Source organism: Heterostelium album, assembly GCF_000004825.1.
Source record: "Heterostelium album PN500 unplaced genomic scaffold PPL_contig14, whole genome shotgun sequence".
Taxonomy (NCBI): domain Eukaryota; phylum Evosea; class Eumycetozoa; order Acytosteliales; family Acytosteliaceae; genus Heterostelium; species Heterostelium album.
This window is the reverse complement of record NW_008805091.1, coordinates 234,856-250,799: the sequence shown is the minus strand read 5'-3', so window position 1 is coordinate 250,799 and position 15,944 is coordinate 234,856. Positions and strand designations below refer to the sequence as shown.

The 15,944-nt window shown below is 29.8% G+C and overlaps 5 protein-coding genes across 5 annotated transcripts; 2 read left to right on the top strand and 3 right to left on the bottom strand.

Annotated features, from left to right (window-relative positions):
* Positions 1-358: 358 nt before the first annotated feature.
* Positions 359-1,307, top strand: PPL_06203 (uncharacterized protein; the record flags this gene model as incomplete). The annotated part of the gene is made up of 4 exons (XM_020577066.1): positions 359-438; positions 518-787; positions 855-1,084; positions 1,156-1,307. The coding sequence occupies 4 exons, from the start codon at positions 359-361 to the stop codon at positions 1,305-1,307; spliced, it is 732 nt and encodes a 243-aa protein (XP_020433086.1).
* A 101-nt stretch (positions 1,308-1,408) lies between these two features.
* rad17 (uncharacterized protein) lies at positions 1,409-5,422 on the bottom strand (the record flags this gene model as incomplete). The annotated part of the gene is made up of 8 exons (XM_020577065.1): positions 1,409-2,322; positions 2,406-2,704; positions 2,776-3,212; positions 3,298-3,452; positions 3,520-3,746; positions 3,814-4,258; positions 4,280-4,800; positions 5,385-5,422. 8 exons carry the CDS (start codon positions 5,420-5,422, stop codon positions 1,409-1,411), a joined length of 3,036 nt encoding a protein of 1,011 aa, XP_020433085.1.
* Positions 5,423-6,350: 928 nt separating this feature from the next.
* On the top strand, positions 6,351-8,308 carry mpl2 (leucine-rich repeat-containing protein; the record flags this gene model as incomplete). The annotated part of the gene is made up of 4 exons (XM_020577064.1): positions 6,351-7,067; positions 7,138-7,878; positions 7,955-8,118; positions 8,170-8,308. 4 exons carry the CDS (start codon positions 6,351-6,353, stop codon positions 8,306-8,308), a joined length of 1,761 nt encoding a protein of 586 aa, XP_020433084.1.
* Positions 8,309-8,373: 65 nt separating this feature from the next.
* On the bottom strand, positions 8,374-9,935 carry pdhB (pyruvate dehydrogenase E1 beta subunit; the record flags this gene model as incomplete). The annotated part of the gene is made up of 5 exons (XM_020577063.1): positions 8,374-8,441; positions 8,757-9,227; positions 9,314-9,430; positions 9,492-9,741; positions 9,837-9,935. 5 exons carry the CDS (start codon positions 9,933-9,935, stop codon positions 8,374-8,376), a joined length of 1,005 nt encoding a protein of 334 aa, XP_020433083.1.
* Positions 9,936-10,222: 287 nt separating this feature from the next.
* pkgA (protein serine/threonine kinase) lies at positions 10,223-14,745 on the bottom strand (the record flags this gene model as incomplete). Its single annotated transcript, XM_020577062.1, has 13 exons — positions 10,223-10,262; positions 10,433-10,625; positions 10,703-11,612; positions 11,687-11,861; positions 11,935-12,191; positions 12,256-12,408; positions 12,469-12,519; positions 12,575-12,760; positions 12,829-12,900; positions 12,969-13,241; positions 13,308-13,712; positions 13,788-13,851; positions 13,964-14,745. 13 exons carry the CDS (start codon positions 14,743-14,745, stop codon positions 10,223-10,225), a joined length of 3,561 nt encoding a protein of 1,186 aa, XP_020433082.1.
* Between the last annotated feature and the right edge of the window lie 1,199 nt (positions 14,746-15,944).

Here is a 15,944-nt window from a genome sequence, read left to right as displayed (position 1 = left end):
AGAACTCTTCACAGTTCAAAAAAGGTGGTCCAATTATTATGCCACTATTACTAGAGATAACCATTGAGGCTGATAGTAAAATAAATACTAGTACAACAATAAGATATTCCATTTTTTTTTAAATTCTTCATAATAAAAAAAAGTAGAAATTAAAAATTTAATTAAAATTAAATGTTACCAAAAAAGCCACTTATAAATTTGGTAAAAATTTTTGCAAAATTAAAGTTTCAATTTTTTTGTTGTTGAGTCACCATGAAAAAAAAAAACAAATCATTTTAAAGAATTAAATTTTTCATCATTAATTTTTTTTCATTATTCATTTGATTTATTTATATAATAATAGTAATAAAAACAAAACATGGACTCTTTTTATAGTGATGCTACTACTGGTATGACTTTTGACCAGAAAATCGGAGCAGCTCTTCAATTTAATAACTTGTATGTAACAACATCAATGTTGAATGATCAATCATCATTCACTGACAATTCAAATACTCTTTTTATTTATTATTTTTAGATCTGCATCTACAAAGAATGTACTTGCCAAGGTATACACTACATTGTCATTCTGTATGTTGACATGTGTTGCTGGTACACTGTTCAGTATGTTCATCTACCAAGCCAATTTCATCTTGGTTTTCATTGCAAGTCTTGTAACCATCTATAAGTTTGTGACAACACAAACCTATAAGAAGAATGAAAGACTTTCATATCTTCTCTTGTTCTGTCTCCTTACTGGTGTCTCACTCACACCACTCATCAACATGGCAATCAGTATCAATGAAAGGTAAGTTGTTTTACTATTAATAACAATACGATCGACCACCTACTAATATATAAAATCAAATTTGTAGTATTGTAATTACTGCTTTGATGGCAACCACAGGTATCTTTGTTTCATTCACTCTATTCTCATTGTTGACTGACAAGAGATCCTTCTTGTTTATGGGTGGTACTCTTGCCTCAGCTTGTCTCGGACTCTTTGTACTTTCATTATCACAAGTACTCTTTATTCATAGCGAACAACTTGACTGGATCATCACTGTTTCATACTTTTTACTTATGGTTGTATTCTTGGTATATGGTAAGATTATCTTTAGTAACAATAATAATATAATAAAGTTTTTTTTACTAATCACTTTTTTAATACTCTAGATACCCAAATGATAGTTTACAGAATTGAGAGAGGATACAAAGATGAACTCAGTCACGCATTCACCCTCTTTATTGATTTTGTAGATATCTTTAGAATGGTACTCAAGCTCTTGATGAAACAAGAAAAGAGAAGAGAACGTAATAATAATTAAAATGGTTTTTTTTCGTTAGAAATAATAACCTTGTGTAAAAAATAAAAATAATTGATAACCAAACCAAAAGAAAATTAAATAATAATTTACTTTTATATGTTTTATTCAATAATATCGTCTTCTTCTAATACTTCATTATTTCCATAAAGTATTCGTGTACTTTTTTGAGGATCATCTCCACCACTATCACCAATATTATTATTATTGTTATTACCAAAATTACTATTATTATTAAAATTATTTCTTTGTCCATTTGATTGATTGTTTTGGTTATTTTGAACTTCATCTGTATCGTTCTCTGTAGCAAAAGTACTCTTTTCACCTATTTGGTAATCTTTTTGGCTTGCATAACTACCATATATCTTTGGATTAATAAGACACAGTCTATCGAGGATTAAGCGACCTTCTCCTTTGAGAAAAGCGGAATATGGATTGTTTACATCGTTGAGGTATGGCATGATTCCTCTTTGTCTGCTCATATAGGAAAGAAAAGGTAGTGTGTGTCTGAGTAGGGTCGAATGCTCGTACAGCGAAAGAGTAGTTTGAAAAGACGAAAGATTGTTTCTAGGTTGGTTTGTGATTGGCGATAATGATGATGATACTGCTGATGGGACCTGTTGGTTGTAAATGAAACCTTTGATTGAATCTTGTATTGCCTGTGATTGATCGTACGATTGTTGAAAGTGTGGTTTAACAAAATGAAAGAATCGAAACGATGCTTGTTTGGTGTGACAATACATGAATCCTCTGAGTGAAATCGACATGGAGTGAGGATTGATCGAGTCAACATTTGATTTGGCTGAAGCGATTGTATCAGAGTCACTCAGGTACCCCAGTGTATCGCTGATCTCTTCAATGTCGGAATAAAAGGAAAGAAAGTTTTCCTGGAGAAACATTGTAAACATATTTCCATCGACATGTGAATTTTCAAATGATTGCTCAGGATTGCTTTCCATTTTCTCTCGTAAATATTCATCTCTATACCATTCATCCTTAGGAAGTGTATCCGGTATTCCTAAATTATAAAAAAAAAAAAAAAAAAAGATTAATCTTAGTATTAAATATAAACAACTATTATTAATAATAGTTCAAACATACTTTTGTTATATAAAACCTTTCCTAGTGAATGGAATAGTGAAATAGATTGATCTCTATTTTTTGGAGTAGATGTTGTCGTTTTGGTGGTATTGGTTGCTCTTTTTGACTTTTTGGGCTTGACAATAACCTGTCTGACCTTACCAATACAATGGAACTCCAATGAATTAATAGATGCTCTGATATCACCTCCACTCTCCAATCGAATCGATTCAATTTGATCGTCTTCAATATTGAATCCCTCAGTAATCGAAATATCCTTTAAATATTTAAAAAGTGTAACTGGTGCAATTGGATTAAAACTAAATTAATTAAAATAGGGTTCTATTAGTTATAAATGTTTATCTCTTCTTGTTATTAAATATCTACTAACCTAATGTGTTGAGTTAAACTATTGTTTTGTAGTTGATAATCAAATATTTTCGATAGATTGGTGTTGGCAACTGAGCTGTCAGAGTAAATAAAGATCAAAGGGAAAATGGTTCTCCTTAGAAACTGCTTCATTCCTTCTCTAAACTCTGCTAGGATGCCAGGTGATTGAACATTCGGGGTTTCTTCGATGATCAACAATTTCTTTTTGCCCAGTACATTTCCAAACAAATCACATCTCTCATTTGATTTCAACCAACTCTTGAAGATCTCCAATTGAGGTTTGTAATAACTGACAACCTTGTCATCCTTATCCTTGACTATATCCATTACAGGGTTTGTCCATTCTTCCAAATTGAATCCAAATTGATTTGCAAATACTCTTGTAAGTGCCGTCTTACCAACACCTGCCGGTCCTGTCATAATCAACATCTTTTGTGTCTATCAATAATCCAAATTTAAATAAATAGAAGATGTTAAAAATACATTATGTTTGTTATTGCAAATCATTTCCAATTTAACTTACAATAAGTGTACCATTTGATATTTCATTGGATCTATCTTGAAACCACTGCTTCACTTCATCAACCTTTTTTCGATGTATCGTTAGTCTTATGTCATCCTCTGTCTTTGGTTCATACTTTTCAGTCCATGCTCTACTATCTTTTGAATTTCTTTTAACTATAGTTTCATTTTAATTAGTGATCATTGATCATTTTAACTTTTCTATTCAATTCTATCTACATACATATACTTGGTTCACTTGTATTCTTTTTCGTTATTTTTGCTTTTGAAGCTACATGTACCGACTCTTCAAGAGGCTCTTCATTAAATATATCCAAATCTTCAAAAATCTTTGTATTCTTTAAACTATTATCATTATTATTATTACTACTTAAAGGCTTTTTATAATTATTACTATTATTATTATTATTATTATTATTATTAAAATTGCTATTATTAATACTATTACTACTATTATTAATGACTTTGTTTATTTTGTTGTTTAAAAGTGGTTGTTGAAAGTGGTGAACTGGATAACTTTGTTGATTTTGTTTTAGTTGTCGTTGTTGTTGTTGTTGTCGTTGATGTATTTACAATATCTTCTATTTCGTCTTTTATTATTGGTGTATTCTTTTCATGTAGTTTCTTTCTCTTTTTAAACTCTGGTAGTTTCTTTATGACAGTATCGTCTAAATCTGGTATCGTTGATTGTGAAGATGATGATTGAGAGGCTGCTGGTGATACTATTTTTTGATGTTGTGAATGTGGTGAAGCTTGTGAATGACCACTACCACCACCACTCTCATTTAACAATCTCTTTTTAACTTTATCGCTTGATGATATATCGAAACTATCGGATGTTATTGTTGCTGTTGTCGTTGTTGATGTTGCTGGTGATCTTCCACTCGAAGACAAAGAAGAGACACTGAATGATTTTGGTGATGACTTTTCACTTAAATCGAATGAACTAGTATCATCAATGTCTGATGAATATCTCGATTTACTGGAGGATGGTTCATCGTCGTGTGAATATTCTCGTAGATGTTCCTCTTTAAATCTGTTTGGACAAATCGCAAACGATCCAAATATACATCTAAACTTAATTGTAGGTTCTTCTAATACTGAGCTTTTACCATTGTTGTTGCTAATGGTAGGAGATACTGGTGGTGATATTACATTGTCTTGTTTCGATTGTGAATAACCACCACTATTACTATTACTATTAACTGAATTAGAAGTAGTTGTACTCTTGTAACTCGATGATAATGATGATGACGACGATGAAGTTGATGGTGATGGTGAAGTTGACTTTGCGTTTGTTGTCAAAGATGTTGTTGTTGTTGTTGTTGAAGATGGTGTTGATTTGTTTCGATTTGAATGTTTATTACTTAATTTACTGTTGATGTTATGATCATTGGACGATTTGAATGTCAATGATGTTGGTTGAGAAGTGTAACTATCAGGATCATCTATCTCATCATTTAAATCGCTATTACTAGCAAAGTAACTTTGAGTTGATGCTTTACTATAATTGTTTTTACTATTGTTGTTATTGTTGTTGTTGCTTTTGACAAAGTTTTGTTTCTTTGTATATGATTTAAAATTCATCATTAATTGAACATTAAATAAAAATATATATATATAAAAATGATAAGAACTATAATTTACAACATCACTTCAAAGTCATTTGTTTCAATTAATTATGATTGTTTCTCAACAAACTAACAATATTATATTTAAAATTAAATTAGTTTATTGAAAATTAAACAAATTAAGACAAAAAAAAGAAATCTTTCAAATCAAAAACTTTTTAAAATTTATTTTAAAAATATTTATTTTATTTAATTAAAATTTATAAATCTATCTTGTAGATGTCAGGTACATTTATATCTGTTGATTAAAAAAAGATGAGGATTAGTAAATGAATAATTAAAATGAATATTTATAAAAAATAAGAATATTTGTATATATAAAGTCAGAAGTTATGGCTATTAAAAATTGTTGCTGTTGAGACAACAATGTAAATTTGATTCAATCAGGGTCGAATCAGACGGGGAAAGATTATCATCATCTAAAGATTTAAGATAAAGATAGATTTTTAAAACTTACATTTTAACTAAACAAATAAAAAACCAAATCGATGTCATTTCATTTTGAACCAATATCTAAAAATTAATTAGAAAATCTAATGAAAAGAAAAGTTAGTATTTAAAATTTATAAATAGGTAATAGGTGAAAAAGTGAAAGAAATAATTGATATGTGCTCATCCAGGCAGTGACGCCATTTTTCTACAATAAATATCCCCTGATATTTAATTAAGAGTGGTGCATGACCAGAGTCATGTGTTAATCATCGTAGTTGAAAGTAAAAGAGGTTTGTGTGTGTTGTAGAATAATTATTGCTGAAAGAGAATGTGTGGAGATGTTAATTTTAGTTAATGCTTACAGTTGAAGACGAACGACAATGATTTGAATCACACAGTTCGCGATGCTTTATAGATGTTTTGGAAGACCTTTTTTTTTTTTTTTTTTTTTCAAAACCAAAACCAAAAAAAAATAAAAATTTGAAAATCGTACTCAAAAAAAATGTTTGCTCAAATTTGTTCGTTATTCTTTTTTTATTTTTTGCCCGGGCTAAAAATAAAACTCTATCATTATTATTTGCACTTCAATTATTTTTAAATAACAATTTCATTTATAAAATGTTTTAATCACTTTTTAAAACATATATTTTTAAAACAAGTGATAAGAAAAAAAATAACACACATGATTTGATCATATGAAAAATAAAAAAAACAATTAAATTTGATTGAAACAAATTTGCATAACCCCACTTAGGAGTAAAAATAAACAATCACCCTTAAAATTATTAATAATCTTGATGAAATTTTTTTTTTCATAATAAACAATACAATTTTATTATAAAAAAATTTAAATTAATTTCACATTAAAATAATAATTATATATATAATAATATAGTAATAATATAACGATTATCAATAAAAAAAGTTGTGATATTAATTAATAATATCTTATTAGATTTAGTTTGGAAGTGATTTAGTTTGTCAAATTTAGATGATAAAAAAGATATTTTCAATACGTTCAAGTAGAAATGGAACATCAAAAGGTGATACGCTTTTACAAGAACATCAGAGTAAAGAACATCTAAATGTAGTGCCCGTCAGTGAATACCAAAACGGTGCTACCTACTATGTCTCTATACATTCAAAGCTATCAGAGATTCCACTGTTTTTGTTTGTTGGAGGTGATTTGGCACCACCCGCTCTTTTAGCAAAGCAAAGCAGTGCCAACACTCTTTCTAGCAGTATCAGTAACAGTCCAAGAGTTGGCGATGGCACATCCAATAATGGAGCAAACACTCTGAGTATTTCTAATGGTGGCAGTACTGCTAGTGCATCACCAAAGCTGGACAGAGCTAAAAAGACAACCCCTGTCAACACTAGCAATGGATCGATTGATACAACAACCAAACTATACTATAATCCTAATCTCACCAAGTTGATCTTGGATTTCAATATAATCACATCAGTTCCCAACATCATCACACTTCTACCGAACCTTGTAGAGCTATCACTGGCATCTAATTTGATAAGTGAACTACCGGACTGTCTGACAGAATTAAAATCATTACAAACACTTCATTTAGGCTTCAATACATTTATGATATTTCCAAAAGTAGTATATGAAATTAAATCACTGACCGCTCTACACTATGAGTCAAACGAGTTACAAGTAGTTTCACAAGAATTGTTAAAACTAAATAATTTAAATGTAAGAGACACACCACTACTATTATTTAAATTTTAATGTTAATAATATTTGATTATCTTAATTTTCATAGACATTGTCACTTGTTGGTAATCGATTTAAAGCTACTCCAGAGTTTTTACCAGTTGGTTTGGATAAATTGAATCTCTCTGCCAACGATATCACTACAATCATTCCCAACTCTGTATTTCTATCGGTACTGACCACACTGACGTTGTTAAATCTAGCAGAGAATCAACTGACCAAGATCGATGATTCTTTTGTACTATTATCAAGCGTAAAAACATTACTGTTGGATTGTAATATGATAGGCAATCTCTCTGGAAGTATAGTAAAGGGCTGGAAGTCATTGGAAACACTATCGATGCCACACAATGAACTAACGACATTGCCACCAGAAATTGCTTTCTTACCAGACCTAAGAGTTATTGATGTAAGAGGAAATCGGTTCTCACACACCAAGAATGTATCACCAGAGGTATCATCAAGCAATACATTCCAATTGTTGGATTTCATCTCTGACAAGGAGTCATATGATCTACTTAAAGTTACTTTTGATCTCAACAACAGCCTGCTAGAGATGGAGATACAGGCAAAAAACCACTACGAAGATTCCGGGCAAGAAAAGCCCATTAAAACAGAGAATGGAAAGGAACATCGTCCTTTCATCATTTGGCAAGGAACCTATCCCGATAAGATTATTGATGGTGTCTACTTGGGTTGTAGAGAGTGTTCAATCAATAAGCAATTCTTGAGAGAGAATAATATTACCCATATTTTAACAATTGCAAATTTAAAACCATTGTATCCAAGTGTATGTTAGATTAATTTAAATCAAAAAATAATCGATTTCCACTAACTATTCCTAACATTCATTCATTTATATTTAGTTATTCAAATATAAAGTAATTAATATAGAAGACGTTGATTATGAAAATATTTCCATGTACTTTAATGAAACCAATGAATTTATTGATGATGCCCGAGATAATGGAGGTGCTGTTTTAATTCATTGTAGAGCGGGTATTTCGAGGTCGGCAAGTGCTACTATTGCGTAAGTACAATATATCAGTAATCTCAACTCTTTACTAACATTAACAATCAGTTTTATTATGTATAAAAATAACCTGAGTTATGAAGAAGCCTACCAAATCACAGAAAAAGGAAGACCAAGAATATGTCCAAACATGGGTTTCAGAAAACAATTAAAAGATTATGAAACTTTGTTAAAAAAACCAAAATAAATAAAATAATGTAAATAATAATGATTAAGTAAAGGATATGATCAACAATGTAAATTCGAAATTACCTATATGAATAATAGAGAATGTGTTTGAATCTCATATGTTAAACAATTACAAATAAGGATTGATAATCCTTATTGTTAAAAAATAAAATAAAAAATTTCACTTTTTCTATGTGCATTTTTTACTGCTGAAATTGGGTTAAATTTTTATTTTTCTAAGGTGGGTGAAAAATTTCACTTTTTGTGTGTGCATTTTTTAACTGCTGAAATTACGTTTGATACTTGAACCATGGCAGAATTCTCTAAGTTCATTGCATATGGCATGGGGACGTCAGCACCACAAATTCTCTCGATAGGGGCATCGAGATAATCAAAGGCATCTAGTTATTTTGATAATTACTATTAATATCAATTCTTTTCAGTAATATTCAATGACAAACACTTACTTTCAACCATTTGAGCAGCAATTTCGGCACCAACACCAGATTGTGCCCAACCTTCCTCAACGGTAACCATTCTGTTAGTCTTCATGAGTGATTTAACGAGGGTTTCAGTATCCAATGGACGAACTGAACGTAAATTGATAACTTCACAGCTGATACCTTCTTTGGCAAGCTCAGCAGCGGCATCCATACAGATGGAAACAGCTCTTGAAAAACTGACGAGAGTAACATCAGTACCTTCTCTTTCGACCTTTGCCTTACCGATTGGGAGAACAAAGTCTTTATCTTGTGCCTCTGGTGAGAGAGTGAACTTGTAGTTGTATAAGAGTTCTGATTCCAAACAGACGACTGGATTATCATCACGAATTGCTGCCTTTAATAAACCTCTGTGATCTTCAGCACTCCATGGTACAATAACTTTGCAACCTGGTACACTTGAATACCAAGCAGCAAAACATTGTGAATGTTGTGCACCTATTGTAATATTAAATTTGTAATGATTAATATAAAAATAAATATATAAATAAAAAAATATATATATAAAAATAGAGATTACTTACCAACTGAAGTGGGTGGACCATTTGGACCTCTCCAAACGATTGGATTATATACAGTACCACCAGACATATAGTGAGTCTTGGCAGATGAGTTGACGATATGATCAATACCTTGCATGGCTATATAATAACAGGCTGTTAGTTTATTATTGTAAGATATTTGATTATAATTGTTACATACCAAAGTTCCATGTCATAAACTCTACTACTGGTCTGAGACCGGCGAGGGCTGCTCCTACACCAATACCAGCAAATCCCATCTCTGTGATAGGTGTATCAACGATTCTCTTTGGTCCGTACTTTTCAAAAAGTCCCTTTGAAATCTTGTATGCACCATTGTATTGTCCAACTTCCTCACCCATCAAGAAGACACGTTCGTCACGTGCAATCTCTTCATCCAAAGCACTGTTAATTGCTTCACGAATTGTTACCTAATAATAATATAGATTTAATTATAATAAAGATTTATTATAATATTAATAAACAAACAAATTTCTACGCTATCATAAAACGCCATGATACATACCTCCTTTGGTGCCAAAGTTGAGAGTGAACGAACACCATTACGTAAGATATAGTTACGTTGATGTAAAACAAAAGATTTCTTGATAATTGAAGAGAACATTATTCAAGTTGTTTGAATATATATTATATATCAAATTATATAAAGAATGTATTCAAAACTTATTGAAAAAAAAAAAAAAATTAGTGTAAGATAAAAAGAAAACTGTTCTGTTGAAGATGAACAAGTTTTTTGCAAAATATTTTTTTATTTATAATTTTTTAAAGAATTTTTTTTTTTGATTTGGGAACTCTTGATGAGCCACCAAATTCAGATATAAAAGAACTTTCATCATATATTTGCAAATTTTATTGGTTTATTTGTAAATTAACCATATAATTATTCATATTTTAGATATTAATTTCAAAACTATTCAAAAAGAATTCTACACTTTAAAAAAAATAAATAAATTGCAAAAAATTAACGATTGTGTAATTGTTGTTTTCCCAGACTCTTCAAAAAAACTTTCACCTTTTTTGCAAAAACCAAACGAACTACAATTTTTTTTTATTTCATCCAATTTGAAAAAAAATGAAATAATATTTGTTTAATAGTATTACAATGAGTTTCTTCTTCTACTAATTACATAGGGTTTGGTCTCAGCTAGACAATTTTGATTCAGTTCTGATAAACTTTGGAAGTTTACATACAAAAAGTCGTCAAATAGTTTACTTGTATCACTTTCACCAACGACATACGGAGTGTTGGCTTCAGTATCATCTGATATTCTGAGATCATAAAATTGTTTTCTTGCTACATTAATTAAAATCATTGTTAGTATCTCATTATAAATATATTAAACATTACTACTATCAAATTCTATTACATACCATCAAAGTAGCTTGTATCTTGTAGATCTTCTAGTACAGGTATAAAATAGGCTTTTTGTGTTCTGATTGTATCCCAATCTACACCTTTAAAGAACGGGTGTGCTTTTATCTCCTCAACACCACTATATCCCAATCTAGATTGTGCATTCAGTGCCAGTAGTTTGTCGATAATATCCTTTGCCTCTGGTGAAATATCCGATGGCCACTTGATATTTCTTTGTAGAATATTCTGAAAGGTCATTTCAACAGTGTCAGCACTGAATGGAGGCAATCCAGTGAGAAACTCGAAAAGCATAACACCAACAGAAAACCAATCAACCTCCTTTCCATGACCGATTCCCAGTAGGATTTCTGGTGCCAAATAGTCTGGTGTTCCAACGCATGATAGTTTTCTTGCTTTGGGTTTCACCATGTTGTTTAGCGGTTGGAGATTGTTGGTAGATATTGGAATCGGTTGCTTTGGGTTGCTTGCTTGTGGAATGAACAATGGTGATTCGGGTGCATCGGATCCCAGTAGATTAGCCTTGGCAATCGTTGGTGAGGAGAAGGCAGATTCCATGTTCTTGGTGGCCAAAAGCGGTAAGAGTCTTTTATTTTTAGGCTTTGGTGGTTGCAACTGAGCTCCTAGATTTGGACTAAAAAAGTTTGGTGGTACTACACTCTGTCTGTCCAACAAACCAATCTTTGATAGACCAAAGTCGGTTAGCTTGATATGTCCATTCTTATCGATCAACAAATTATCTGGTTTAAGATCACGATGAATGATTCCAAGTCCATGTAGATATTCCAACGCCAAAACTGTTTCTGCAATAATCATCTTGGCCATATCTTCTTCGAGAGCACCCAGGTTCTGTAGTAATGAAAAACAATCACCACCATGTACATACTCCATTACCAAATAGAAATAATCCTAATAATTTAATGAAAGTTAATAAGTACAAGATAAAACAAAATTATTAAATTGCGAAAAATAAACCAACTTACTCTTGATTGAAAAGAATAATACATTTTAACAACAAATGGATTACTGGTATAGGCAAGAATGTTTCTTTCTACTTTGACATGATCGATTTGATTCTTCTTTACCATATCTATCTTCTTTAATCTCTTGATTGCATAAATATCACCTGTTTTCTTTTTCTTTGCCAAGAATACCTTTCTATAAAATTAATAGTTGATATAGGTATATTAGTATCAATTGAATAAATATTGATATTAATTTTTTTAATTACCCAAAACCACCCTTTGTTATAGGTTTGAGAATTGTAAAGTCATCGATAGTGGGAATTCCCTTTGGTCTATACTCAAGTGATGATACAGTTTGATGACAAGGATCGGAATCGGATCGACTTCTTCCACTGGTGATATTCAAATCCCAAATGTCAAGTTCCTTTGATTTCATCAATCTGGGTGATGTCGTTCTAAATATTCTTGGTGATGAATTTATTACTTCCTCTGCCTTCTTCAAAGAATTGGTCTTTTCTGTAATCTATTTGTTAAAATAAAAAGAGTTAGTCATTAAATAAAATTTATATTTCATTTGAGTAACATACTAAACTTTCAATCTTAATTGCCAGTGTTTTATTCTCTTCTGATAGATCAAACTTTTTGATTTTATCTTTCAAATCTGTAATCAGTTTGGTACTATCTTTTATCAACATTTCAACTGCTCTCTGAGCGATCTCTCTAATCTCTGATAATTGTTTCTATATTAAATTGTTAGAAAAAAATTATTGGATAATTATAACTATTTATTATATACATACTCTTTTATCTTGAGGTAAATTAGTACTTCTAGTTAAAAGAATTTTAGCAATCTATATATAAAAGAATTAGAAAAGAAAAATACAATATTATGAATAATAAACATACTGCTCTTAATTGATCATCAATGTTCATAGCTTTCATATCTTCTTGATTTGTCATAGCACAAATCTTTGAGTGTTCTTCTAATAATGATGATTCAATCTTCTCTTCACAAATTCTACAGATTACCATTTGCTGATTTGGTGAATAATCAATTTTAATTGTAGGTATCTCTGAAAATGATCTAGCAAGCTAAAATTATTTATAAAACAAGTTAGAATTTATAATTTATAACATTATTTTAATTCAAAATATTATACCTTTTTAACTTTATCCTTCTTTACTTCAATGGCTTTGTTTGGACTAAAACTTTTCGATCTAACAAGAGGTTGCTATTAAGATTAAATAAAATTTAATTAGATAATTTAAAATACTTTGAGATAATAAAAAACAAACTTACTCTTTTTGATAATTCATTTGTTATTAAATAGTCTAATCTTTTATCCTTTGGAGGTGATGGTTTGAGAGAAGGAATTAAAGATTGTCTGTTCTCATCACTAGATACATTTTCGGTTTCCTCTTCTGATGAAGTTAATTCTTGATCGTCTTCTAAAAAATTGGAATCGCTTATTACTCTTGGCAATAGTTTGTCTTGATTAGCACTTGGAATGATATCCTCTATTGGTAATGATCTTGGCGATTTATTAATGGTACCTCGATCATTTTTCTTTAACTGTTTTTAAATGAATAAATTAATAATTATATTATTAATATAATTGGTTTATTTTTCTTAACTTACTATATTTGTTATTCTTCTTGAAATTAAAGGTGGTTGAAATTGATCATTTGGTATTGATGAGAGTGGAGATGATTTGAATTGATCTTTTTGTTTTTGATAGTTATTTGGTTTCAATAGAAAATTATTATTATTCTGATAGTTATTATTATTCTGAGTTTCGCTTATATCCTTATCGTTAAGATCATTTAATATTGGCGGTGCTCCAAATGGACTTTTAATCTTTGGACTATATGATAGTGTTCTAAAGTGTCCTTTGTTGAATGAAATCGAATTTGGTGAATAGGGAGCTGAGATGGTGGGGATTGGTGAACCTGGTGTAGTAGTCGATACAGGTGGTGATTCATGAAGTTGATTTACTTGATGTGTAGGCGGTGATGGAGGTGGTGTACCAATATTCATTAAAGACTATAAATAATAAATTAAATAAAATTAATATTAGTATTTTTTTAATAAATTGTAATAAAAATCTTAATAACATACTCTTATATTAATAATATTATTTTTTTCTCCTTTTTCCGATTCAATCGATAAAAACTCTTTGATTCTACCAAAAATTTGAAATAATAAAAAGTAGGTTGATAACTTTTTCTCGGTTGAGACCTTCGACCTTTTCAATCTCTTTGGCATTCAACTTTTTCAGCAATTCCTCTGCATACTTTCCACACTCGATTTGGTTTGTATCTGTTGATAAAAAGTTTGTTGCCACTTCCAACAGTTCTCTCAATAGAATCTTATCCTTCTCCTCATTCGATGCATTTAGTGATCTCTTGATATCGGAAATGAACAATAAAAGTCTACTATCTGATTCCAACTTTACTCTTACTAGATCCGACTTTAATATATCCAAGCCAGGAATCATCATTGTTCCCCAGAAATGTCTTGCATTCCTTCTCTGTAGTGCAAGTTCCTTCTTAGTCAGACCCATCTCCTCACTCTTTTTCTGTAGATCCTTTGCGCTGTAGAGTGATGGTAACGGCAGACTACCTTTTCTCAGTCTCGAAATAGGAGAACCTTGTGATTTATCTTTGGTTGTCAATGATTCGAAATCCTTTATCAGTCCGACCTTTGGACTACTCCTATTGAAACTACTATTACTACTCTTACTACTATTACTACTATTATTCAAGTTGAACGAAAAATCTGGCGACTCCATTAAACCCTCCAATCCATTATACTCTTTCTCATCGCTATAAAAATTCTTTCTTGTAAAAAGTGGTGAATTTTGTTCTTTTGATTCACTGATACTAGAGAGTTCATTATTATTATCTTTTTTATTTAATGCCCGATGATTTAATTTAGAAATGGCATCGCCATTATTAGGTATATTACAATTATTCTCTGTCATTTTATCTGATATATTATTGTTGTTTATATTTTTAATACTATCTTTTTGGTTCGAAGAATTGAGGTTATTATTTTTCTCGTCTTGTATTTTCATTTGAAAATAAATGTGATATTATTTATATTGGTTATTTTATTAAAATTACAATTTATAGATATAAAAATTCAAATATATATATAATAATATATATATAATAATATATAAATATATATAAATGTTTAAAAAAAATACAAAAATATATGTAAACCTAGAATTAATTTAAACGTAATAGTAGAGTATATGTTAATTAAATTTAAGTTCGTTTTTTTCTTTCCAATCATTAAAAAATAATAATTAAATATTAAATTGATCAAGTAGTTGGCATGGATAATTCAATACTATCATTGATTATAGTCGTTCAATCTCAATATACCCATATATATACAATTGGATTCCATGAGCATTATTATATTATTTAATAGGTAGGGTGATTCTATTTATATATATTGTTTTGTTTTGTTTTTTATAAACCTACCTTTACTAATAATCATAATGAAATCTCCTTAAAGGTAAGGATTTCGTCGTCCAATGTGAAATAAAACAAAAAACTATTGCTATTGATATCAGTTGAGGGAGAGTGTCTCTTGGCCAATAAGTAATCAAAACTATTATGTTGATTACGATGATGATGATGATGATAATGATTATAAATATTTATAATATCGCTTTGGTGGTGGTGTTGCTTCGTCGGAATGTCGATCGTTACTGAAAACAATAATTTGAAAAAGATAGTTTATTAAAATACATATACATATATAATCTAATTATAATTATATAATAATATCAATAATAACATAATATACAATGATAGTTTTATGTTGGCTGTTTTAAAACAACAAACTAAAAAAAAAAAAAAATAATAATTTACTATATAGATACCAAATTCGATCTAAAATTTGTTTATTTATTAACAATTGAGCTGCTGACAATACCACCTCAAACACTCTTTTGAAATTGTTTGTTGCTCTGTCTTTTTGTGTTTTGTGTGGATAGTGTGTGAGTGTGTTGTGTGTATATGTGTGTTTGTTTTTTGTGTCTGTTTATGTATTTTTTATTATTTTCTATTGTTGATTTAATATATTTAATCGTTCTATCATGTCACTCTATCTATGTATATTTGTCAATGTGATCTTTATGTTTATTTTTTTTTTATTATTCTTAACTAGACAGATAGCACTAAATTTTCCTACTTAATAAATTAGACAAAAGAAAAAAAAAAAAACAAAAAAAAAACAACAAATTATAATATATAAATT